This window comes from Dermacentor andersoni, chromosome 2, assembly GCF_023375885.2.
Source record: "Dermacentor andersoni chromosome 2, qqDerAnde1_hic_scaffold, whole genome shotgun sequence".
Lineage (NCBI taxonomy): Eukaryota > Metazoa > Arthropoda > Arachnida > Ixodida > Ixodidae > Dermacentor > Dermacentor andersoni.
Window position 1 is genome coordinate 102,199,872 of NC_092815.1, and position 24,975 is coordinate 102,224,846.

The 24,975-nt window shown below is 44.7% G+C and overlaps 1 protein-coding gene across 2 annotated transcripts in view; it reads right to left on the reverse strand.

Annotated features, from left to right (window-relative positions):
• The window catches only part of LOC126541520 (peroxisomal ATPase PEX1-like), a 90,852-nt gene that overhangs the window by 24,793 nt on the left and 41,084 nt on the right, over positions 1 to 24,975 (reverse strand). Inside the window, exons 14-18 of one of the 2 annotated variants that reach the window (XM_055076712.2) lie at positions 24,149 to 24,213; positions 14,379 to 14,438; positions 14,131 to 14,213; positions 13,388 to 13,491; positions 12,446 to 12,595 (exon numbers count right to left, since the gene is read on the reverse strand). In XM_055076712.2, coding sequence (XP_054932687.1) covers positions 12,476 to 12,595; positions 13,388 to 13,491; positions 14,131 to 14,213; positions 14,379 to 14,438; positions 24,149 to 24,213 — 432 coding nt within the window. In that variant the 3' untranslated portion in view covers positions 12,446 to 12,475. Of the gene's footprint in view, positions 1 to 12,445; positions 12,596 to 13,387; positions 13,492 to 14,130; positions 14,214 to 14,378; positions 14,439 to 24,148; positions 24,214 to 24,975 lie in introns of those variants that run through there. The other variant, XM_050188313.3, reaches the window with a different exon arrangement.

Sequence of the window (24,975 nt, forward strand, 5' to 3'; positions counted from 1 at the left end):
AGGAAGCCCTACTCAGTGTGCTCACTGGTTCGTCAAGCATCTTGTCTGAGGTCTCTATTACGTCTTATATGCCTCCGAGATGTGTGACCAAGCAAAATTTCATATGCTAAAGCAATTCATACTTAGCGTTTGCAGCAGATGGCATCTACTTGACTGAAGCCTGTTATGCGTCACCTGCCTAAATATATTTTTTAAAGAAGTCGGGGAAGGACACGAGGGCTACACCGAAACCTGCGGGGCCACAGCTGCCATTTAACTACTGCATGCTAGATGGCGCCACAGTACCGCGCTACTCAGTGAACTCGGATGCTTCTTCAAGGTACACCGTATCTGTGCGTATCAAGCGAAAGTCTGTCAAAAAGCGCCTAAATCTATTTATGAGAATAAAGCAGGTACGCTCTGAAGCAATAGTTTAGAGACCACGTCATCAGCAAGAAAAAATAATACAGGTACTGATCCCGCGACCTCGTGCTTAGCAGCGCCACTCCAACGTCACTAAGCAACCACGGAGGGTCCGGAGCCCTATACATGCGGTGTGGCTCATAGTCAGATGGTGGCTTTGGCACGTAAAATCCCAGAATTTAATTCAATTTAATTGGAAGGTTTACAAATATTTCTAACTTTTAGTGATTCACTGGGAAAGCATCGGAACCGACTGATTTTTGGCGTCTTTCACAAGAACAATACTACATTTGTCACAACTCGCATCTCACCGTAATGCCTAAGCGGCGTGACCAACATGACAGGCACCAGAGGCGATTGCACGTTGGCACCGAAAACGCAACGCAATGACTTACGGCAAATTACCTGCGGTGCAGCAGGACAACTGTGCATAAAACCTGGTTCTGAGTCTTCAGAACGAAGGGAAAAAAATGAAAATAAAGTAGTCACTGCTCTACGCTGCTCGATTTCTGCAGCGCCCTCTTGTCCGCCACCTTTTCTTTTTTCCTAGAGTCCACCGCGAAGTAAGGAAGCGGTCGTCGGATTAAATAAGCACCCGGTGCACAACACCGATAAAGGTATTAAAGCTCCAGCAAAATCCCCTCTCACTCTAATAAAAATAAAATCCGCGGAGACTACGCGCATGCAAAACAAGCCACGATGCGCGCAGAATAAATAGAAAGAGGTCGAACCAAACAAAACAGCTTCGAATAAAACGGGAAAAAAAGCAGATGACAATAGGCAGAAATAACAATAAAATATCGGAGCCGGCCACAGACGGCTTATGCGTGAGGCGCACCTTGTCGATAAAAAAATATATATATATAAAAAAAAAAACTAGAGGAGGGTGGCCGTACGAATATAAAAATAGCAAATTCAATCCCGCCCAGAGGGACTGAAACAGGCACAGCGCGACGCGGTACGGCATTGTGCCCGAACGAAAAGCGAGGTGGCTTCTGGGCGCAGATCTGTTTAGAGGAGAAGGATCGCGAGTACGGTATGCACGAGGACGCGGATGGTTGCTGCTGCCACCCCCGCACACGCAAGAGAAACACAGCGTTTGCGGGCCGTACGGAAATCGTCGCGCACAAAACACACGTGTACAAGCGTTCACTATAAGCGCAGGTTTCTGCGAGGCTGCCTCTGCAGCGTCAACAAGGATTTTTGCGACCAGCGCGTAGCGGGCTCCCGTGCGCACGGTTAGTTGACGGTCGCAATTCGAGTTCTCCGTGGTGGACACCTTTCCTCGACCTGCGTATACGGGCGCAGTCAACGGCAAATGAAAACATGAATGTGAAGATTCAAACAAAATAGATGTCGGAGGACCATGTCCCAGCTACGCGACGTGTGTTTTAAACACTGTCGCGCGATGCACCGGTCTTATACTTCGGGCAAACCTAACAGCTCTTCGATTTTGACATGCGTAAGTCACGCGCACGCGCGCGCGTGTGATGTGCCCAGATGAAAAAAAAAAAATCGTGCAACGTCGAAGTATGCGAAATACAGCTAAGCACGTTGTGGGGACGCTGGATTCTCACGCGTCCCCTACATGTTGTTTTCCCCGCATGGCCATCGCGTCTCCTGTAACCCGGCTTCTCCGCTTAGCTATACGCGACGCCGGCGGCCGGTGTGGTTACAGCAGGGTTACAGCATATTACAGGATGGCGCGAGTGTTGCGCTGCTAACGCCACCTAACGGAGGGGTTGTGGGGTGCCGGAGTGAGTAGGTTCTCCCTCTTTAGCTTGGGGTCGGCGAGAGGCGCGGACGTTTCGCTCGCTCGCTCACCGTTTGCGGGACCGTCCAGCGAAAGGTCTATAGACCGTTTTTTCGTAGGCGCCGCCATATTGTGAACGCAGTGGCGCCGCCTATGAGCAGCGCCATACTGGCTTGGGTGAAAGCGGTCTTTTGAATGGCAGGTATACGCTCGGCGGCAGGTTCTGGCGTTTGTTTTCGCGGTCGTGCGGTCTGTTTAGTATGACGCGCATCTTCTACATGGTAAACGGTTCTGTGAAACTTGCTGAAGTGATTTTAAGGCGTCATGGCCGGAATTTCTGCTGGCGTTGAGGTGGACGGAACACGCAGTGCGATGTGTGCGCGCATACTTGAGCCTACAATCAGCCTCGGAGATCAATTGTGTATTTCCGAATGTTCCAATCAGTAATGTGACCTTATTACAGTATTATCCTCTATTTCTAAGCTGCGGTTTAGGAGCCATGAAACATACGCGACGATCGTAACAGCGTGGGTACCGTTCTGCTACGATAGGAGCTGTGCTATTATAGTTTGACAAGCATTCAAACTATTCGCTGCAGGTTACATTGCGTGACTACTTGGTTGGATGGATGAGGTTTCCACCCATGAATAAAATAGTTTTGGCTAGTAATAGCAGCATACCTTATACAGTCTGAATTAAGCTTGTCCAGCAAAGCGACCGTTTACGAACTGCGCGAGCGTCCTAAGCAGTAGTAGGTGCTAGATTACAGATATCTTTGTTCTATATAGCGCATGGTCCAAGCATACGGCATCAGTGGTTATATATTTATAAACGTTGCGAGACGTTAGCCCGTTTTCTCTTGCTTTTTAGAGAAAGAGGATGTTAGCCGAATTTTTTTTTTCGGTTGTGTTCGTTCAGTTCTCTACGACGTACTCACACGTATTACGGAAATTTTGCGCTCAGAAATAGCCATCGCATTCTTTTTATGCGAACCCTCTCATATATTATGGCTGTATACAGGCCAAAAAGGCAATGCCGAAGCACACAGCTTATATATGCATCGTGCTGGCTCACCAACCGCAGTGATCGCTGTGTTGAGCAGCGCCACGGGCCTCATGCAGCAAGGCTAGCGTAGACATATGGTAATTTCAAGCACACTACACTTGAAATGCGTGAGAACGATGCCAGTGTATCAAAAATATTTGATAGCGCCTGCCGCTTAGACGTTTCGTGGTTGCCTTAGGTTGGCCGTGCACGAGCATGCGCTCTTATGTTTTATGTTTTACTCCCTACGCCAATCGATCAGACAGTGAGCTGATTTACCATTTAATGCTGCTAATACAGATACGCCGGTTTTCTTTGTTGAACTAAAATCGATATAAGCAATATAGTAAACAACGCATACACGCACCGCGACTGATAATGCGCGTACACCGTGGCTGATTATGCGCGTCACATTTTTGCGCCCCCAAGACATATTTCTGCCTACAGTAGTTACCGATGCACCGAAAGGCTTCCCTGACGACCTTATATGAACGAACATGGCGTAAATTTCACAAAGTAAGATCTAAAACATCTCGAAATCGTTCCACAGCACGCGACAGCAATACTTTCAAGCAGCGCCGCGCTGGATCGCCCAAGCCAGAGAGGAGGAAAGGCTCTCCGCGCGCCATATCCTCCTCGCCCGATGAAACGGTCTATAGGAGCTGGACACCGGAATGGACGGGATCGATCGTTCGAACGCGACACCGTTCGCGTGACTGTATACACGTGAACGATTAGGCGTTCGTGTCCAGCATGCGAGCGAACATATTTGCGCGCTATCCTGTCGCGGCGAGTCGAACTTCCTCGATTCGTCAGCGTCCATCGGCGTGTAGTATTGGTAACGATTCGGCTGGCTAGATTGGTGTGTAAAAGACGCAATAAATGTCCTTGCGATTGTTTATACTACAGTGTTGTCGTTCCTTTGTCCCAAGGGTACGTGTGAGACCCCACAACGTATAACACGAACGAACCGTTGCTCCGGAGGTTAGAGTTCGCAAACTAAAGCGGACGTTACGAATTGGCGCTCTAAAGCTGCGTCACGCCATTCCAACGGGCGCCATACATATTTTAGGGCATGAAACCTGTTGCGCTCAAGACAGGAAGACAGGACAACATGCTCTGATGGCTGACACGGATACAACACAGAGTGTAAGCATCTCTATTTAAATAGCAATGATTGACGAGGCGGACTATGGAGCTGCAGTGAACAGAGCTCCGAATTAATTTTGATAACCTCGGTTTCTTTGACGTATACAAGCATTATTTCATTCAGAATCTTTCCTCTTCGTCATATAACACACCTACAATGACAAACAGTCGAACCCACGATCTTGCACTTCAGTGGCAGAACACTACGGCTACGAACTTTCCACGGTAGGATTTCCACAAGGTTAAAATTACCCGATAGTTCCAGGTTAATGAGCTACATCGGCAACGTGGACTAAACTATTAAGATTTCCATGGTCAGCAAGAAACATTGAAGGTAATCGCTATAGCTTATACCTTTGCTTCCATTTAAAATAAAGCAAGTTAGGAAGCAATCGCCCCCCTCCCCCAAAAAAGGCATATAGTCCTAGTTTTCGTGCGCCAGAACGACAGGAAAATTTAGCAGACAGGAAAGAGAAGAACGAAGTCCATATAAAGTTGAAACACGTGGACACTAAGGCTGTCGCTCATTAGCCCTGGACGAATGACGAGCAATAATTTTTGCGCCTCCTGAAGAGGAAAGCTTGAACGGAGAATGACGCTGCGCGAAACGAAAAGCCCCGTAATAAGCGGAGCAGATAAAGTCTCGACGTACGCGCACCGACAAAATTATTCATAGTAGATAGCTATAGAGCAGAAAAGAAAAGGGTAAAACCTCGAGCGAATGCAGCACCTGACCGAGAGAAGACGGTAGACGAACGCGTCGCTCTCTAATGCGCGAATTCAAATTCAACTTCGTGCCTGCACGCACAATCTCGGGAAACGAGGGCATGCAAGCGCGGCGGCGGCGGCAGTGAACAGGCTGATTAAAAGCCAACGCGGACAGGGCCGCGCAAGGCGGATATAAAGGGCGAATTGAAACGAACAAAAGGCACGGATCGAAAGTCGAGCGTGTCGGAAACTGAGGAGTGTGCGGAGAGCCAGTGAAAGAGGGATATATATATATATATATATATATATATATATATATATATATATATATATATATATACGCACACACACTAATTACACTCAAGAGGAGAAGCCGATCGGCCAACCACAGTTCCATTAGACGCGAAAAAAAGCTACCTCTATCCCACCCTCCACCCCGTTTTTCTTTCCCTTTTCTACTCTTCCGGACCAGCAAAAAAAAAAAAAAAAAAAAAGACACGCGGCACCAGTCGTCTTTGCAGAGCACCGGCAGGAAAGTGAATATGCGCACACAGGCCTGTTTTGTGGGATCTGCCACAGAGAACGAAATCCGCTTCCGAACACTCACTTCTTCCGCTCCGCGCACACCTGACCTCTCCCCCAGGATAGAGCCAAAGACGACACACATATACACACATTAAAAAAAGAGAGAGAGAGAGAGAGGTACCAACGGGGGGGGAAAAATGACATCAATAAGCATAATCCTGCAAGTTACACAGCCACTACCGCCGCGACGTCTCTCCGTTGTGTCCCTTATTCCTTGTGTATAAAGCAAGCAAGAAAAAAAAAACGGGCACGTAGGCAGCCTCCACGTTGCTAGGAGCGCCACGTGGACGAACGTTTTTGCATACTGCGCTATAAGCCGCTTCTCCGCGCCGACTGACTATATCTCCGGACTGGCACGCGCACGGCTCCGTCGGTCGCGAAAGAAACCTCGTCAAAGGCGCGCGGCACATTCACAGCGGATGATGACACTTTTTGTGCCGGGCTTTCTCTATCTCAGCCCACAAAAGGAAGGTTACAGCTTTCTCTTCGGTTCTTTCTTTCTTTCTTCTTCTTTTGTTCCCTTTTCTCAACATAAAAGCCGGAGAAAAGGAGACAAATACTCAGAAGGGCACGACGACCGAGATGGATTTTCCTTACCGCCAAGAACGAAGGGGCGTCTTGGTCTCTCACTTTTCCCGATATACATATGCCGTGCACAGTGCTCTCTCTCTCTCTCTCCCTCTCTCTCTTGCATCAATTTTCCGCAAAATGCCGCAGCCGCTGCCCTACAGAAAGAAGAATGGAAGGCTTCTGCTGCTCCAGACACGCCGAGTTTATATACACTACGCGATCCTTCGCGCCAAGGTTTTTCCTTGTTTTTCCTCGCATTTTCTTTCCGCTTAGAGAGGAGAAAGGTACGATAAATCGGGCCGAGTGCACCGCAACGCGGCTTTGGGTTGCGATTGGAGCCCGTGTAGAATAAATACTGAATGGCGAAAATGTCGTCTCCCGAAGGAGATTAGGCAGCGGAGCTTATATTCCTTTCTCCTGTGTCGGATCTGTTTTCGTATTCTCTACGCCGAAGCAGCTCCTGTGACGACCTGACAGGCGCTCGTGCGCCAGCCGGCTCGAAGAAACGGAAATAATAATGAGACGAGGCGAAGTGTATAGATCCCTTCTTTTACTCCTAATTCACGACTGAACTGAGCAGAGGAAGAGGCAGTGCGCCCGTTTTTCACACGGAAGTCCGGCTTCGACGTCGGACGTCGGTAGACACGCAAAGATACGTGAAAGCGCATATTACTGGAAAGAGTGAATGCATACGCGATACGGAAACTTCGCTTGCACAAGCACGCGGTCGCGCAAGAATTTAACCGTCTACGGGTGCACAACTCGAAACTTATGAAGCCTGTAGTAACGTCCGCCGCCATCCTACGGCGCCGCAACACCTTTGTTTCCCACCCCGTCAACGCTCTCGAGAACGAAACGATGCGAAAATAACGATAATACGAATTTTGACGAACCACGAATACGAAACATCATGACAGGCACCGATCGCTTTTGTCTGAAAGTGATCGTCGACGCTATGCCGTCGGGCGTGGAGTGCCGGATAAGCGCTTAAATTCGCACACACACACACGCACACAGACACACACACGCACGCACGCACACACACACACACACACACACACACACACACACACACACACACACACACACACACACACACACACACACACACACACACACACACACACAAATAAACTTTTAAATAACAGTATAATTTGCGTTTCTTATAAGTGACGGTTGCTTCGCTGCCTCTTTCATCCGGGCTTCAAATGTGCACTTGTGCGCACACAATACAATAGCGTTTTATTCAACCTCGGCAGGTAACGAGGGCTACGCTGGAAGCGACATCTCGCTACAGCTACGCATGAAACATGAAACAGTTGAGGGGCAAATACAACTCTCACATCCAAAGCCGATTTTCTTGGGGCGAAGCATAAAACAAGACAGCACGGCACGAGAGCTCGGGCCGTCATTCGTGCGGGCCCAACTGAACCCGTCAACTTAGCGGAACCACGAAAATATAGGAAGCGGCTGCTTCATGATTTTTCCTTCTCCAGGTGAAGGCAAGTGTAGGGCGCGTTTGCCATACTGTTGCCATCGCGTATGCGACCAATGAGGCATCAAAACAAACGTGTGGAATGCTCCTGTAAAGCGTACTTTACAGCTGATAGAGATGTTCCGCGGAGAAGCCATGTCGTCACCTCGAGGTATCTTCGCAAATCACTCAAGTGGGAGCTCACAGGCAGCGGCGGCGGTCACTGAAACCGAAACCACCTGCGCCTTATTGACCGCGCTTGGAACGTTGAACATGGCGGAATTTGTGGGCTTTAGATAATAATAATAATAATAATAATAATAATAATAATAATAATAATAATAATAATAATAATAATAATAATAATTTTGGCCAGTGTGTCCTGTGTTATGATCGACCTGTCCGTTATGAGAGACATTCAGGCGTACGTTCCCATGACAAGATGATTTGCCTCGTCCCAGAAAAGGCTGTTACGATAAGCCTGAACATCAACCTGTCAAGTGTGAGAAGCGTTCAAGTGGGCGTCCCCATGTCGACATAATTGTCCTCTTCTCCGAAACAGCGTAACCCCTTTTATTCCCCGAGCTGACACAAAGGGAAGGACGAAGGAGGTGATACCTTTCTCCTCCGCTCTATCACCTCATTTCGTCCTCTCATTACCAGCAGTGGCAGAGGTACAATGCCGATCACTTTAAATTGTGAGTCCAGAACATTCTTTATTATTATTATTATTATTATTATTATTATTATTATTATTATTATTATTATATTTCAGTCAACACAGAAGATATAGCGTATTCCATGGCAAATACTATTTGCTTCCTGCAAGAATGAAATTGGTTCATTGAAAAAGTTCATTTGCTACATAGAAAATTGTCACAGCCTATTAATGCATTTGTAAACTGCCCAGCTCAAGAAAGAAATCCACACATATTGAACGTATTTGCAAGTTTCTTCAAAGATTTGTTCAATTAGAGAGGATTTAGCATGTAATAGTGTGTGTGAAATTAAAGAGTAGCTTGACATGTTGGACCTCATTATAATAATGCCTTAGAGGCGATTAATTACAAAGGCTAACAAACAAGTGAGGCACAGTCAGTCATACAGTGCAGAACTAGGGAAAAACAGGCGCCAGCAAGAGTTGAGCACAATTGAGCAAAAAAATTACTTGCTTCAATTTAATCCTGCATAAATGTGCACCAGGGCGCACATGAGAACCGGTTAGGCTGCACTATAATGAAGAAACAAAAACAACTCTAATTTATTTGAATTGAATTCCATGATTTTGTATGCCAAAACCACGATTTGATTATGAGACGTGCCATAGTGGAAGGCTCCAGATTAATTTTGACCGCCAGGGGATCCTTAACATGCCCCCCTACAAGGCATGGGACATGGGCGATATTACATTTCACCGCTATCAGAATGCGGCCAATGCGGCCAGGATTTCACCCAGCAACCTCGTGCTTAGCAGCGCAACGCTATAGCCGCTAAGCCACCAGGGTGGGTCATACTTACTTCAGCCATGTTGATTAAATATTTTATGAATGTTTGCGTTAGATTTGCTAAAAGCAGCTCCTGGACGATTATTATTATTATTATTATTATTATTATTATTATTATTATTATTAGATTTCAGATTTCTGATTACATTTCAAGAGAATATCATGCATAACTGCCAAGTCAAATAATATAATACTAAAAAGATCTTGAAACAGATAAGAACAGAGTTGGACATGAAAAATTGGCTCATATTGAGCAGGCCAGAGTTCATGGGGCCCTATACAGCTACTGAGAGAATATATATGTACAGCTACCAAATAAAGATATGTGGATCCCATGCACTGTGGGACTCAATGTAAGCGAAGATTTGTATGCTGTTTGCTGTGATTGATGATAATTAGCAGTGATGTTGGCGGCAAATGTGTAATTTCTTTAGTGCGCAATCAAATACAAGAGTGATGAGTTTATCTTAAATGTTACCTTACGTGCACCACTGCTATTTGTCTGCATAGTCCACAGAACACATAGGGAGACGTGTTTGCTTGAGGCATTGTTGTGCATCATTGTTCATAATCTCTCAGAGGGTTGAGCATTATCATTGCCTCACCTGGCACACCACATCATAGCAGAAGCGCTAAACTTTAATTGATTTATGGGGCTCTTTGTAATTGAATTATTATGGTTATATGTATACACTGTACACATACATTCACAGTCTGCCCCACGTTTCACTGCGTAGCGAAGCTGTTCCTGTTCCTCACAACACTTCTTTCTGGCCCGGGTGTCCTCGGCACTGAGCATACGCTTTGGAGTCATTTTTCTGGCACGTGTTTATGTGCTCCTTCTGCATATGTGGCCAGCATGCTGCTGAGGCGCCAGCTCCAAGCGCTCTCTTCAGACTATGGACGATTGTAATGTTTACACTATCACAGCCCAGCACGCGACCTCCACAGCCCAGCAACTGCATTTTTGTCACATAGAAAAGCAAGCACAGCACCTGCAATATGCACAAACTGTGAAACGCTGCCACGGCAGCGGCGGCTCAGATGTGCAGAGGCGAGTGCCATCTAGTAGTGTTGCAAGAAACCCAACAGCGCGTGTGAGCAAGACCAGGAGGCGAGCACCATCTGGTGGTGTTGCAAGAAACCCAGCGGCATGCACGGCAAGATCATCACAGCAGCAGCACACGGAAAGTCAGGAGAGGAGGTAAAGAAAGCTTCACTATAAAATGAGTGCTTTATGTATCTGCTATGTGTTCTTTCAAATGTCATTGCTGTTCTTTGTGCTAAACAAGCTCATCTCCATGAAGACAGTAATTTTTTCCCAAGCTCTGCCGTCAAACATCCCAAACATGAGAGATGTGCCAGATAATTTGTACTAAAATGTAAGTATGCCTGCCTATTAAGAACATTACTACATGCACAAAAACTTCGAACATGTCATAAAAGTGCCACCTGGACAAAAACAACATGAGCAGTTTTATAACAGTTTGTAGGATTTGCCTTTTCAAACCTTTTCTTACTTGTTTCATTCTCTACAAGCAACCTTATAGTAACTGGAATAACTATATAAGGGACACCAGAAGACCATATCTCTATGGTGATCCACCGTTATAAAAAAAAAAGTTTTTTTTCTTTCAAGGGCATTCTACAGTGCTTTCTGCCATTTCAAGGAAAACAAAACTTTAGCCAGAAACAAACTGCCTCTAGATTGAGCATCAATGAGCAGAACCAGGGTGTCTACCAAGTAAACATCTCCAAATTCCCCGAGTTTTCCAGGTTTTCCCTGGGTGCCTTTGCAATGTTCCATGAGTGACACAGAACTTTGTTTTATGTCAAGACGGGCTGACACCATGTTGCCCAACACCCTAGTAAGCATGTTAAAAAAATTTAAAAAGAAACGATTTAATCCAGTTTGAATATTAAGGAGTAGTGTTTATATTATTCAAAAAGAAAACAGAAGGCAGGGGTTAGTAAAATGCACAGCGAATAAAATATCTTAGAAAAGAATGGTAAAACCCATTGCAAATTGACTCTAACATTCTCAAATAGGAATAAATTATATAGGCATACAGAAACCAATGTTTTCGAACATGAGCTATTTCTAACTAACAGCAAGCTCATTGGCACAAGGCCAAACTTTGTCACAAGTGAGATTCTCTCTGAACAGCTGGTAAGTCGACATCAACTGTCCTGACATATGCTGAAGCAAGATAGCAAGGTGCAATTGTCCCTTCCCACGGGACAATTGCCCCTTCCCATGTTTATGCTTCACCGCGTAATATTTCTGTATTGAAGCAAAGCTCACTTTCGGGAACCAGCTCATGCAATGCGCCGTGCTGTCCGAGCTTCAACGCCAATCACGAGGACCACAAAGACGGAGTCGGTGCCATTGCTGACGGCGGTGCATTCTTCTAATGAAAAAAGTTAAGTTGGTTAAGATTCACCATACTCTCGGTAACAGCACAAAGGGACATGGAGAAAAGGAAGAAACACAACACGGGTGCCCCCATGTTGTCGTGTTTCTTCCTTTTGTCCATGCCACTTTGCGTTCATACCAAGAGAATGATGTGCCCTGACATACTCTCTGCATGTGCACAATGCCTCAGTGTTGCATTTCACTGCTTTAAACCGTTCATTTTAGTTTGAACAGAGGGACACCTGCATCTTGGCTTCAGCCAACACTTTGTTTTTTGAACTCATGCTCCTTCAAAGAAGCAGCGGCATGCTTCCTTTCGCGTTCATTCCTCCTTGTGTAGGTCCTTCCTGTTCGCGTCCTCCTTGTGCCGCATGTTCGCCCCACGGACCATTTGAAGCATCCTCTTGGACTGCCTAGGGGCCGTGAAGACGTCCGAAAAATCGAGCAGTTCGAAAAAATTAATGCATGTATGCACCAATGTATGCATGTGCCTGCATTAATGCAAAAATTGATACAGGCACATCCGAAACAGCTGCGAAAGCCTGCCAGTACTTATTAGGCATATCAGTGCTCGTACTGTGACAGGAGATGGCGGGTGCACACGTGTACAATTAAGGAATAATACTGTGTGCTGGGACAATTGCCCCTTCCCACGTTTATGCTTCACCGCGTAGTATTTCTGTATTGAAGCGAAGCTCACTTTCGGGAACCGGCTCATGCAATGCGCCGTGCTTTCCGGGCTTCGACGCCAATTGCGAGGACCACAAAGACGGAGTCGGTGCCATTGCTGACAGCGGTGCATTCTTTTAATGAAAAAAGACGGCACAGAATGGCAAGACGCTTCACAGAGATAGTCAAAGCTGCTAGGCCTAGCGTTGCGGCGTTAGTGGCTGCGGCTGCCAGCGGATCTGCGTGCGAGAACGCCGGTTCGAGGCTGCGAGGTAATCAAAATGGTGGCGGTGGTGGCTTTGGTTAATGCCGTTTCGGACCTGCAGTCACGGCAAAAATATCGGAAAATCAGACGGCAAAGGGTTCTTACGTCCGAAATTTCAGACGTTCCTATACATTGACTCTATGGGATACTTGGTGGTGCCGCAAAGCCATCCGAATTATCAGGCGTCTGGAAAGTCGGTCGTTGACTGTACACTGGCAACTCCTACAGCCGACAACACGGCGTCAAAGACAATTCGTTACGATTCCTCTGTGTGACTCGAGCCAGCATTACCGCGACTTTCGTTCCCTTTCAACAAAATTCCAGCTAATTTTCCCTGACAGAAGCACAAGTTCCCTGAGTTTTCCCCGAGTATTTCCAGACTATTCAATATCCCTGAGAATTCCCGGTTTTCCCGGTTGGTAGACACCCTGGTTCGGAACTGATGCAAGCATGAAATCAAGTTTTTGAGAAAACCATGTGATATCATCTCCAAGCCATCGAACCTACATTGAAAACTGAAAGCTCATGCAGTAGGACACTGACACTTAATTTCCAAGAGTACTGCATCTGCCTTCTGCATTCACTTCAGTTGAGCAGACGATGCTTGCGATTTTGCTGCAAGCTCAGGTCAGAAAATGATAATATGCTTCTGAAAATGATTAACAGAATTTGCTTGAAACCATTTCTGTTAGGTGAATCCTAAGATCCTTTGTAGACTTCACCGAGGCAGTATGTGGTGACTAGTCAAACGTGATAAAAAGAAGCTACACACATGGAAATTTCCACCGTTTTCCTTCAGTGCTCTAGAGGTAACTAACACAAGTTACATAAATGGCAGGGTGCATACCGTGTTCGGCAGTGGGCAGTGAAGGCACTTGTCCAAACGACCAGGTCGAAGCAGCGCTGGATCAATGAGGTCAGGACGACTTGTTGCAGCCAGCACATACACACCTAGAAGAAAGTATGCAGCACATATTATATTATGGGCTGACAGTGTCAGGAGAGTAAGTAGTAACTACAATTCTCTGTTACATTGCCCTGGCTGCTGATAAGACATGTCTACGTTGCAGCTACGGCAACTACAGTAGAAGCAACCGCTCTGCAGTTGCATCACAGTGAAGATTCAGTTGGTGCAAATCTGTTCACAAGGCAGCAATCTGTTTTCTTTGGTGCCAAATGCAGCTGCTAAGTGATTTAACAAGAGCCCACATTTCCACTGGATCAACAAAAATCTATGCAGATTAGGTGTTGAACATCTTATTCCTTGAAATGTGTTGCTGCCTGGCTTCTCACCGATTACAATCACAAATTGGAATTGTTTTCCTCAGGCCAATTGCATGTAGACATCAAATTCAGAACATGGCTACCATGATGGTTAATGACAATAACATGCATAAAAAGTATGCGCCTCAACATACATGTGCAACTGTTAAGCTAGCAGAGCTGATGACCCATCAAATGTGACAATGTTAATGGTTGTGCAATCTAAGTACAATTGTGGTCACATCTTCATGAGTCAACTAAATGTCAATGAGCTAAGGGACAAGAACAAATAAAAAAAAGATTTAGAGAGCAGGTCAAAACCTTTACCAGTGCTAGTTTCCACACCATCGAGCAGCGTAAGCAATTGGTTAACAACACGATCAGTAACACCTGTACTGTCATGGCCTCTCCTGCAAACAAAAACAAATGTCTGTTGAGATTACACATTCTCATAATAAAGCATGCAAGTCCATAACTATAAAAATCAGCAAACAGCAATAAACACTGTCTAAATGTTAACTATGCCTGTTCATTTAGCATAGCAGCCTAGAGTAACTATCATGCTGGCAACTCACCTCGGTGCAATAGAATCAAATTCATCAAAAAAGATGATGCAGGGCTTTGCACTCTGAGCCCTGAAAAAAAGGAAAAGGAAGGTCACAAATTAGTTTTTCCTCTCCTATTATTAAGTTGAGATGTCAATTTTACTCAACACTATGAAGTGAAAAATACACCATTATTTATTACTATTGGGCACAAGCTCCACGAATGCAGAGGATGGCGCAACTGTTAGCATGACAGAGAATGAAGGAATGTAGGGCAGTACCTCAGTGTAGGCACTGTAGCAAGAACAAATCAACAAAAATAAAACAGTTACATAACAGCCCATTGCTACTTTGTCTTCCTCTCTGGTTGCCATTTTTTTCACAGTGAATTCAACTGCTCAAATGACAACGCATGACGACATTGACAAACACCGCACCACTAACATACCAGTTTATACCATTTCTATACCTATAGTACACTTCTGCATATAACTTGCGCCCCAGTGACAACCCTTGAAGAATTAAAAAGAAAAGGAAGAATGCGTTATAACCTTCCCAACATTAACATGCCAAAATGCTAACATTCTTGTAAAATCAATCGTGTGCTATTTTTGGAACAAAGCAGGGCTCAAGAAACAATCTTATTTTGTTGTATGTTCAATCATCCCCGCTTGCTGCGGTCTGTTGGGCCACAGTGTGGCCTCACAGCAATTTATACCTTCAGGTGCACCTGCACTGCAACAAAGTTATTGCTCAAGTGATATTGCGCAGTGACACTGACGTAAGAGAAGAAGACACACCAAGCGCTTGGTGTGTCTTCTTCTCTTACGTTCGTGTCGTTTTTTGTTGTGCGATATCACTTGAGTAATGGACTACCAACTTCCCCGGAATGCCGCTCTCACAAGGTTATTGCCTTTAAAGTAATTTCAAAGCAATGTGTGGCGTCCTAAGGCAAAGCTGCACCCTATACGAAATTCGTCTATCACCCTGCCCACGGTCTTTATAATTAAATTCCTTCCATTATTGGTGCAAATGACACACGCGAAAGTGGCAGGCATATGTGTCACAGCCCATTGTAAGCTTCCACATTCGCGGCTGTTAAAGGCTTAGCTAAGTGCGCATATTTTAGGTGAAGTTGGAGCAAGCAGGCTAATGAGAAAAGCTTTGTTTACACAAGAGTGCGAAGTTGGGCTAGTTGGTGGAAAATCCACGTTCCAAAACAACAGAGCTGGCTAAAAAGGCCCGAAAAAGATCGACAACACAGGTGCTTTATACTTCCCCAGAAAACTATCGTCCAATATCATTGACAAGTACTTGCTGCAAAATGCTTGAACATATCATTGCATTTCACATATATCATAATCTGGAATCAAATAATTTTTTCTTTATTAACCAACATGGGTTTAGGAAAGGCTTGTCATGTGAGATGCAGTTACTAGAATTCCCTACAGACTTGTATTTTAACATGGTCCGTAGTATTCAAACAGATTGCATTTTTCTCGACTTCTCCAAAGCCTTCAACCATGTAGCTCACTGCTGTTTAATTTCCAAGTTATTCATTCTCAAATTAGACTGCTTAACGCTCTCCTGGATTCGTAACAAATCGTCAGAAATTTACAGTAGTTAATAATCTTATGTCACCCCTTGCATATGTCAGTTCTGGTGTAACGCAGGGCAGCGTACTAGGACCCTTGCTTTCTCTTATTTACATCAATGATCTTTCCAATAACATCTCATCCTGCACGCATGTTTTTCATCTCGTTACCATCACACTTTCATCTCGTTACCAAATGCTGTGAAGACTGGCAAATGAAACTTAACTAATCTAAATGCAAACTAAGGACATTCACGCGAAAAACAAATACATACAAATTTAGTATCTCAGGCATCAGTACATAAATATCTAGGCATAAATCTTATGCCGAGCCTTTCCTGGGCCTTTTACATCACAACCATATGCGCAAGCGCTTCCAAATCTCTTGGGCATATTCGTCACAACTTGCATAACTGCCCGCCTAATATCTGTAAATTAGCATTCCTATAGTTTGTACGCCCCCAGCTTGAGCTTGCGTCCCCTATATGGTCTCCCTACCATGAATACTTTATCTGCATGTCATAAGCTATCCAAAACCTAGCTGGTCGATTCATTCCCAAAATTACAGCTACCAGTCAAGCATTACTCAAATAAACCTCGACCTTTCCCTTCAACCACTGAGTAACCGACGTGACATGGCACTCCTGTACTTGCTCCATAGATATGTTCACCAAAAGAAGCCATCAAACTTGCGACTGGAATGCGCATCTTGCACATCACGACGACTTTATAATGATTTAAGCCTCACTCACATTTACGGCAACACTAATGCATTCAACTTCTCAGCTCTACCACGAGCGATTCGGTTATGGAATTCACTTCCTAACAGCACTATCACGCAAATGAGCAATGATAAATTCAGACAACTACTGAACCCGCAGTTTTCATCATAACAAATATATTCATCTGTACATATGTCATGTCATATCATACGTGTCACACATGTGCCATGTCTATTTTTTTTTTGTTCTAATTTTGTTTGTTTTATGTGCTCGTGCTATGTACATTATTTTGCGCGAGTGATACTTCACTTTTTATGTTACCATTAACTGCACTTTTCATTCCTTTCCCGACAACTCTTTGTATAGATTTAGCGTTTTATTTACAGCACTGTTTTGCAAGCACGTGATCATTATAAAAATTTCTAGCTCTCACATTTATTGGTGTTCATATATCAGTTTTCTCTTAGCATTGTTTTCAACGACGCCCCCCTTACTCAATGCCCCCTTGGGGCCTGTAAGGTACTTCGAAATAAATAAATAAATAAATAAATAAATAATTTACATGTTGGTCAATACTGACACAAGCACTCGTTATCTAATTTCGGTAGCCATTTCTCACAGGCTGACAAATGCTAAAAGTTATCGTTTAGTCCTTTATGTATCGTAACTTTCTCGAATGTTGTCGCCTATTCTATCTGTTATCTATGTTGTCACCGAATCTTGTGTGATCAAATTGCCTGCTTGACGTGAACAATGTTGTAACTTCTAGAACACACATGAGCACCAGCAATTACACTGGAATGTACAAGTCATGTATAAATAGATGACGCTTTTGACCCGTTGATCAGATTTAGATGATTGATGGCTTTGCTCGCCACTATCGTTCTGTTTGAGTGTAACTTGTTCTTGTGTGCAACAGTTCACCCAGTAAAGAGTTAGCTTCGAGACTTTCAGTTGTGATACAGCTTGATTCTTCACCATCATGACAATGTGGGATATGATGGAGGTGTCTTGTTGTGGACTAGCCACCTTCTGCAAGCCAAAGCCCAAGCTGTGAAGACAACACCACCGTCACCATGGACCAGAGAGCTAGCCGCAGGCTACGGCTACTGCCACCGAAGTACAAACTTCTACCCAAGAAGACCAGAAGGATGACGGCCCAGTCAACAGCCACAATGACAGCCCCGATGCTGCCTGCAATCATCATGTTGCAACAACTGAAAGATGCACTGACTTTCCACAGATCATCGTTTAAAGACCCAATAAACTGGATGGACACCTACGAAGGGATCACTACGTTTGACTGGAACTGCGATGACAAACTGTGGCCTGCAGCATGTCTATTTTTAATTGGACGCCACCGCCAGGACTTGGTTCGAGAACTAAAAGTCTACTCTGACAATACGAGACCTGTTTCTATGCACCTTCCTGGACACCTTCATGAGCATCATCCATAAGGAAAGGGCAGGAGTTCTGCCAAAAGCCCGAGTACAGCTACCCAATGAGAACAGTGCAATTTTCATTAAAGGGACGACTCGTCTGTTCTGCCACACTCATCCCGACATGTCAGAACAGAAGAAAGTTCACTTGCTGATGAGGAATGTAAAGCAACAGTTCTTCACCAGAGTGATTTGCAATCCTCCCAAGACCGTCGCACAGTTATTAACGGAAGCCACGGCTATTGAAAAGATGCTGGAAATGCACTCTAGGCAATATAACCGCCATGTGTTTATGCAAAAGTCAGAAGTCCGAGCACTAGCCTCTGACGACATCCGAGATACCATCATGGCCCTTGTGCACAAAGAACTGCAAAAGTGTTCCTTGTGCAGCCTCAAACGGCCTCTGTCTCTGACATCGCCCGTGAAGAAATCCAGCAGTCACAGGGAGTTCCTGAACCACCGCAACCTCAGGCAGAAATGATGAGTTACATTACCACCTGCCGTCACATTCAACCTCTGTGCCCGATGCCAAGGCCCCGTAATGGCACCCTGGCACCATTACGCACAGAAATTACTAACACGGAAGTTTGAGGGGCGGCGCATGCTTGGTGTGCCATAGCCTGGCTACACCACTGGTGCGAATATATCACCCAGCCAGGATCCGATGCAGCAACCTAACTGAGATGCAAGACGAAAAACCACTGACCTCAACATGCTTCTCGACCGTCACACAGTCACCGCTCTAGAGTACACAGGAGCCAACTACTACATCATTAGTAAACCCTTCAGACCAAGTTGAAGGAAGTTAAGACTGCATGAGATGGCCCTGAAATCTGGACAGGTGGAGGACACCTGATGCATTAGAACCTCATTCATACATTTTGGAAAATAACATGAGAAAGAACATGCTAACCAGAAAAACATATGACCCAAAATAAATTTAAAAAATTCGCAGACTCAACTGCAGTTGACGTCTCTGTAATTGGAACATTGCCCAAATCGTTGCAGCATGTGACGCCAACACGCGCTGAGCTGGTGGGGCCCGAGTGGCTAGAGACAGCACTTTACTGTCTTTGCTGCTTTGGCAAACTTATGTTTGCACTCCTCAAATTCGGCATGGGCCAGCAGCTGCTTCAGGGGGGGATTTTGGCAGGAAGTTCTGATGTGCCTACTCAGCGAGAATTGTTGTGACACAAGGTGCCAACGCGCCTTGAGGTGGTGGGACTTGAGTGACCAGAGACGGGCTTTGCTGTTTTTTTATTGAGTAGTATTTTAAGACGGTGACAGGGAACCAAAAAGAAATCAAGCTGGTTGGCAACACTGGAATACGATGTCGATGCGCCAAACTGAAACATGATGCGCACTTTGCACCACACTTGGGTTATAGCCTATTAAAAAAGTGCAGTTCACTTGGCTCTACACCACACTCATTGTGAAACAGATACACTTAAATCTCGTTATAGTGAAACGGCTTATAACGACATAATGTATATAACTAAAGAATTGTAATTCCCCTTGAAAGTCCCCATAAAAAGCCATGTGGTTGAAATTTTGTTTTAACGAAAAAATATTCATTGATCAACAGAGATAACGAAAAATCTTCATTCCAAAATCGCACCTAACAAGCCCCTTTGTAGATAACATATAGATTTCTTAAATTGCGCTGCGGCCCTCCGATCCGGCAGTTCAAATCTCTCACGGCGGCCCCTCATCATCCGGCAATGCTCCAAGGCAAGCCAAGATGGCCAAGCAGACAAGCCACTCCGTCCATTGCATGCACTGCGCACTGCCAGCCGAGTGCCGCATGCCTTTGTTCGCATTGTTCCGTATGCTGTCCGTCAGTGCTTTTTCCGTCGTGTCCCCAGTTTCACGACAGAGAAATGAATGGCAGCAGCAGCAGCAGCTTGAAGCTAAAATGGAAAGTTATCACCTTGGATCAGAACACAGCCATAATCAGGGCTGTTGCGTCAGGCACGAAGAAAACTCAAGTGGCCAAGGAGTTCGGCATCATGCCGAGTACCCTTTCTACAATCCTCAGCAGCAAAGAAGTCATCGCTGGCGCTGGCGCACGTAGCCTGAAAGGTAGCCGGAAGAAGCTATGGTCTCCTGCCTTTGAAGCCGTGGAAGAGGCGCTGTTCAAGTGGTTTTTGAATGCCAGGGCTGCTAATTTGCCCATGAGTGGGGCACTGCTCCAGAGAAAGGCGAGACTTTGCTTGCATCATGGGCTGCGACAGCTTCGTTGCAAGCGATGGCTGGCTGCAGCGTTTTAAGGAGTGCCGCGATATCGTTGGCAGGGTCGTCACCAGCGAGTCCCAGGCCATCGACAATGAAACCGCAACAGCGTGGGTGAAAGCTAACATTGGTCCTTTCCTTGAAAAGTATGAAGAGAAGGATGTGTTCAAAGCTGACAAAACAGCTCTGTTCTACCAAATGTTACCACAGAAGACGCTATCATTAAAAGGTGAGCTCTGTCGCAGCGAAAAACATAGTAATGTCCGCATCACTGTACTCCTTTGTACAAATATGGATAGATCGGAGAAGATGCCACCTTTAGTGATACGAAAAAGCTCATAGCCACAATGCTTTAAAGAAAAGAGGCAACTTCAACCGCAGTACTTATCAAACCGGAAAGCCTGGATGACAAGGGAAGCTGCATGACTGGGACGAGAAGTTAAAGGTCCCTTCTTGTTAGGTCCCTTTCCAATATCAACTTTTGGGAAGAAGTATATCGCCATGGCTACAGACTACCCTACCCATTACGCCTAAATGAAAGCCCTGCCCAATGACAGAGCAGCCGAAGTGGGGAAATTTTTTGTCGGAATCATCCTGATTCGACATGGCAGCCCTGAAGTCCTTTTTACTGAATGAGGAACAGCTTTTACAATGGAGCTTATCCAAGCAATTCTACAATACAGCCAGACAAGTCACCGACAGACAACTGCCTACCATATGCCAACATATGGTCTTAAGAAACAACTAAACAAGACCCTCGTCAACATTTTAGCAGTGTACGCTGACATTGAGCACAAGACAGCAGGCAATGCCATGCAGTGTTATACAACACAGCAGGGCAAGAAACAATGCAGGTGACGCCGTTCAAGCTGGAAAGAGACTTGGTGGCCACACTTGACGTCATGCTGTCGCACATCAGCAATGAAGGCAATTTCAATGTCACTGCCTCCCTCCAGCGTGTTGAAGAATCACGACAACTCACCCACCTGTGCATCACCAGCAATGGACTGACTGCCAATGTTTCAATCTTTGAGGACGCTACATGAAATACCAGCCCACCGACTGTGTTTGGGTTTGGACCCAGATGCACCAACGTGTATAGAGTGAAAAGCTACTGCAACTTTACTTTGGACCATACAAGATCCTCTGGTGCATTGGCTGTGCCGGAAGGCATTACACAATCACAGCGGTGCCGCACATGACCTGAAGTCGTTCACGTTGTGCATCTTACGCCATTCTAAGTGCACTAATGAACTTGGGGACTTTATTTATTTGTTGCAATGTTATTTTTCCTTGCTATCTTATTATTTTTTCTCTTTCATGTTCTGTTTACACCAGCGGCACAAGGCTTACTTGATATTTGTTTCCAGTGACCATATTGCACCAGCTAACAAATGCTAAATGTTATAGCTCAGAGCAAGACACGCCTTTCTGTATCGGAACTTTCTTTAATGTTGTCACCAATTCCATATGTTGTCTATGCTGTTGCCGAACCTTGTGTCATCAGATTATATGCACTACTTAAATAGCGAGCACCAGCAATTACACTGGAATCTACAACGAGCCATGTATAAATAGATAATGCGCTTGACATATGGACAAAATTTCAACGATCAATGCCCGTGCTTGCCACTATCATTATGTTTGAGTGCAACCTGTTTTTATGAGCACAAGTTAATCCAATAAAGAGTTAGTTTTGTGACTCTCAGTTGTGTCATGGCCCGATTCTTCCCAGTCATGACAATGTGATAATATTTTATTGGAGTAGCAGATGAATTGGAAAAACAACTGTATGTTCATTTGCCTTGCCGTGCACTGTAAAAATTTAGCAGAGGCTTGCTGACGACATGCTAGAAAAGTGCTGGCTTTTTCACCCAATTCAGAAGAGTCGCAAGAAATGTGGCCTTTGGATTTTCATTAGCCTATCCCTTAGGTTTTCTTGGTACAGTTTTAAATCTTATATGAACAAAATCATCCAGGATAAAATAATTATACTTGGCAAAAGAAGTAACAGCAGAAAGTCACAATATTTACAATACTAGCGAATTTTCGCAATGCTGAGAAGCAATGGTACCGTGGCTAGACTGACATGTGGGGACAAGAGTTTTCTCTGAACTATCAGAAGAGTGAATTATCTGTACAGCATGAAAAACCACACAGCATGAGATATAGTGTTCAACAATGATTAGATACAGTATAAACAGATGGATATAGACAGAGGATTATTTCGACGCAATGCAGAATGAGATAACATTATAAAAAAGGCTACTGAATCTTTGTAAAAAAAGGGTTTCACTTTTAGCAGCCACCAAGTGTTCTGGTACATTCACGACAGTTAATTACCTAGACAAAGGCAGCACAACTTGTCAAGACAACTAATCCCATTTGGGCCATAAAAGTTGCATTATTTTAGTTATGTATTGTGGTCTATAAGTGGTCTGTTTGAATAGAGCAGCTTAGGAACAAGAAACACTATACTTGCTTCAATTAAGCACCCTTGTTATAACCTATCCAAATTTCAATATAGTTAAACCTCAATATAACAAAGTCAGTAAAATGGACAATTTCCTTTGTTGCATCAAAATTTCGTTCTAGTGAAATTCGACCTTTTATGCAAATAAGTACAGTCACCAATCAATTTTTCTTACATGGAAAGGGGCCGCAGAATTTTCCGAGTTATTGGGCAATCGAAAAAGCAAATTTGAATGAGAAAACAAATCATTTTGATGAATTTGGGAGTCAGCGATGAATGATACGGTTTGATGTCACCACGTACATCGACGATATCTTCCCGGCGCTACAAATTAAGCAAAGCCAGCTATGCTTTCGCATGCACTCTACCTCCGCAGCTGATAGGGTCGCTCACACTGGGATGATGCTACTATCAGGAAAAGCGCAGGCAGCAGGGAGTGAATGCTTGCTCTGCCTCTCACTCCAACGGGTCACTGAAACTCGAGGTTACGCAACCTCCAATATTAAGTGCACCGTAAGACAGCTTACATGGTGCCACACCAACTTGGCCCACCCACTATTTGCACATGCAGCAGATTACCTCAACAGCAGAGTGCAGGGCTGTGTATGCGCTCAGCCGTGCTTACAGCTATGCGCAGCCATGGCCGAGAAGAACGCCAACTTACATCCCACTCCCCCCTCACACTGCACACGCTTGATCGTTACAGCGAGCTCGCTAACCTCCCCGCTTTTCCTTTGCTTGCCGGAAAAGCGACACCCTTGAAGCCACAATTTTTCTTGTCTCATCCTCGCACACTTTCACTCGCACCTAAAGCACACAGTGCACAGGGCACGATGGCACGATATTGAAATGGCATACAAACACACTTCTTTATATTGAAGTTCTAAATACATGGTGTTTATGGACAAGAGGTTATGAAAAGTTAAATACTTTGTTATATAGAGAATTTCGTTATATTGAAGTTCATTATATCCAGGTCTAACTTAACTGCAAGTCTGAAGTTTGACTGCACTTGCACATCTCTTTATGTAATCAATACTACACAAATTAGTGAGAATTTCACAGATATAAACGGTTTTAATGCCTTGGTTAAGACACATGCAGATTTCATCTCTCTGACCATGGAATTTTTATGACAAAGCCGTGGTGCAACTTAAATGTGCAAAGCTGACATATATACACAGAGTTGCATTTACTATGCATAATGAGCAAGCATATTGCCTTTCTCTCTCAAGGCCGGTTTAAAAGCATCACAGCCATAACGTAAGTGTTCATATTTTCTGCTACATAAGCATTAACACAGGACAGGAATTACAAAATAATGTTGTGAAGAAACTCACCTCTGGAAGACATTCCTAACAGCCTGCTCACTGGCACCAATGTATTTTGACAATAGCTCTGGCCCCTAGAAAAAAAGTAGGCAGTATGGTTGCAAGATGAACACATCCAAAACAAATGTTTATGAACATGTTACATGGCAGTGAACATAAAGCTGCTCAGATATCAAGTATATATGATCTGCAAAATATTTTGTCACATATTTCAAGCTTACTCTGTCACTGGCACCTGGGCATTGAATTTGCTAACACTTACTCATTCTTTATTAGAACAGCCTAAAACACTGACTGCAAATAAACCATACAAGCTTTTATACATATCGTGAAAGGACACTAAAGGAAAATATTAAGTTGAGCTAGACTAACACATTGGACTTCTGAAATAATGAATTCGTCATTCACAGCAAGACTAGAGCTTTTGTAAGCGAAAAAATGACGAAAATAAAAAGTCAGAGTGGTGCCACTTGTAGTGGAGTACGGTATCTCTCTCGTATGACACGTGGCAATCCGTCAGGGCTCCGGCGGCTTCAGCTGCCCACAAGGTGGGAGATAGAGAGTAGATGTATACACGAGAAGGGCGGACAGTTGAGAGAGGTGTGGCTGATTCGTAGACAGCAGCACAGGTGGTTACTTAGTGGCTTTGGCATTGCACTGCTAAGCATGAGGTTGTGGGATCAAATCCCAGCCATGATGGCCACATCTTGATGGGGACGAAACACAAAAATGCCCATGTACTGTGCATTGGGTTCACGTTAAAGAACCCCAGGTGGTAAAAATTAATCCAGGATCCCCTAGTATGACGTACCTCATAATCAGATCGTGGTTTTGGC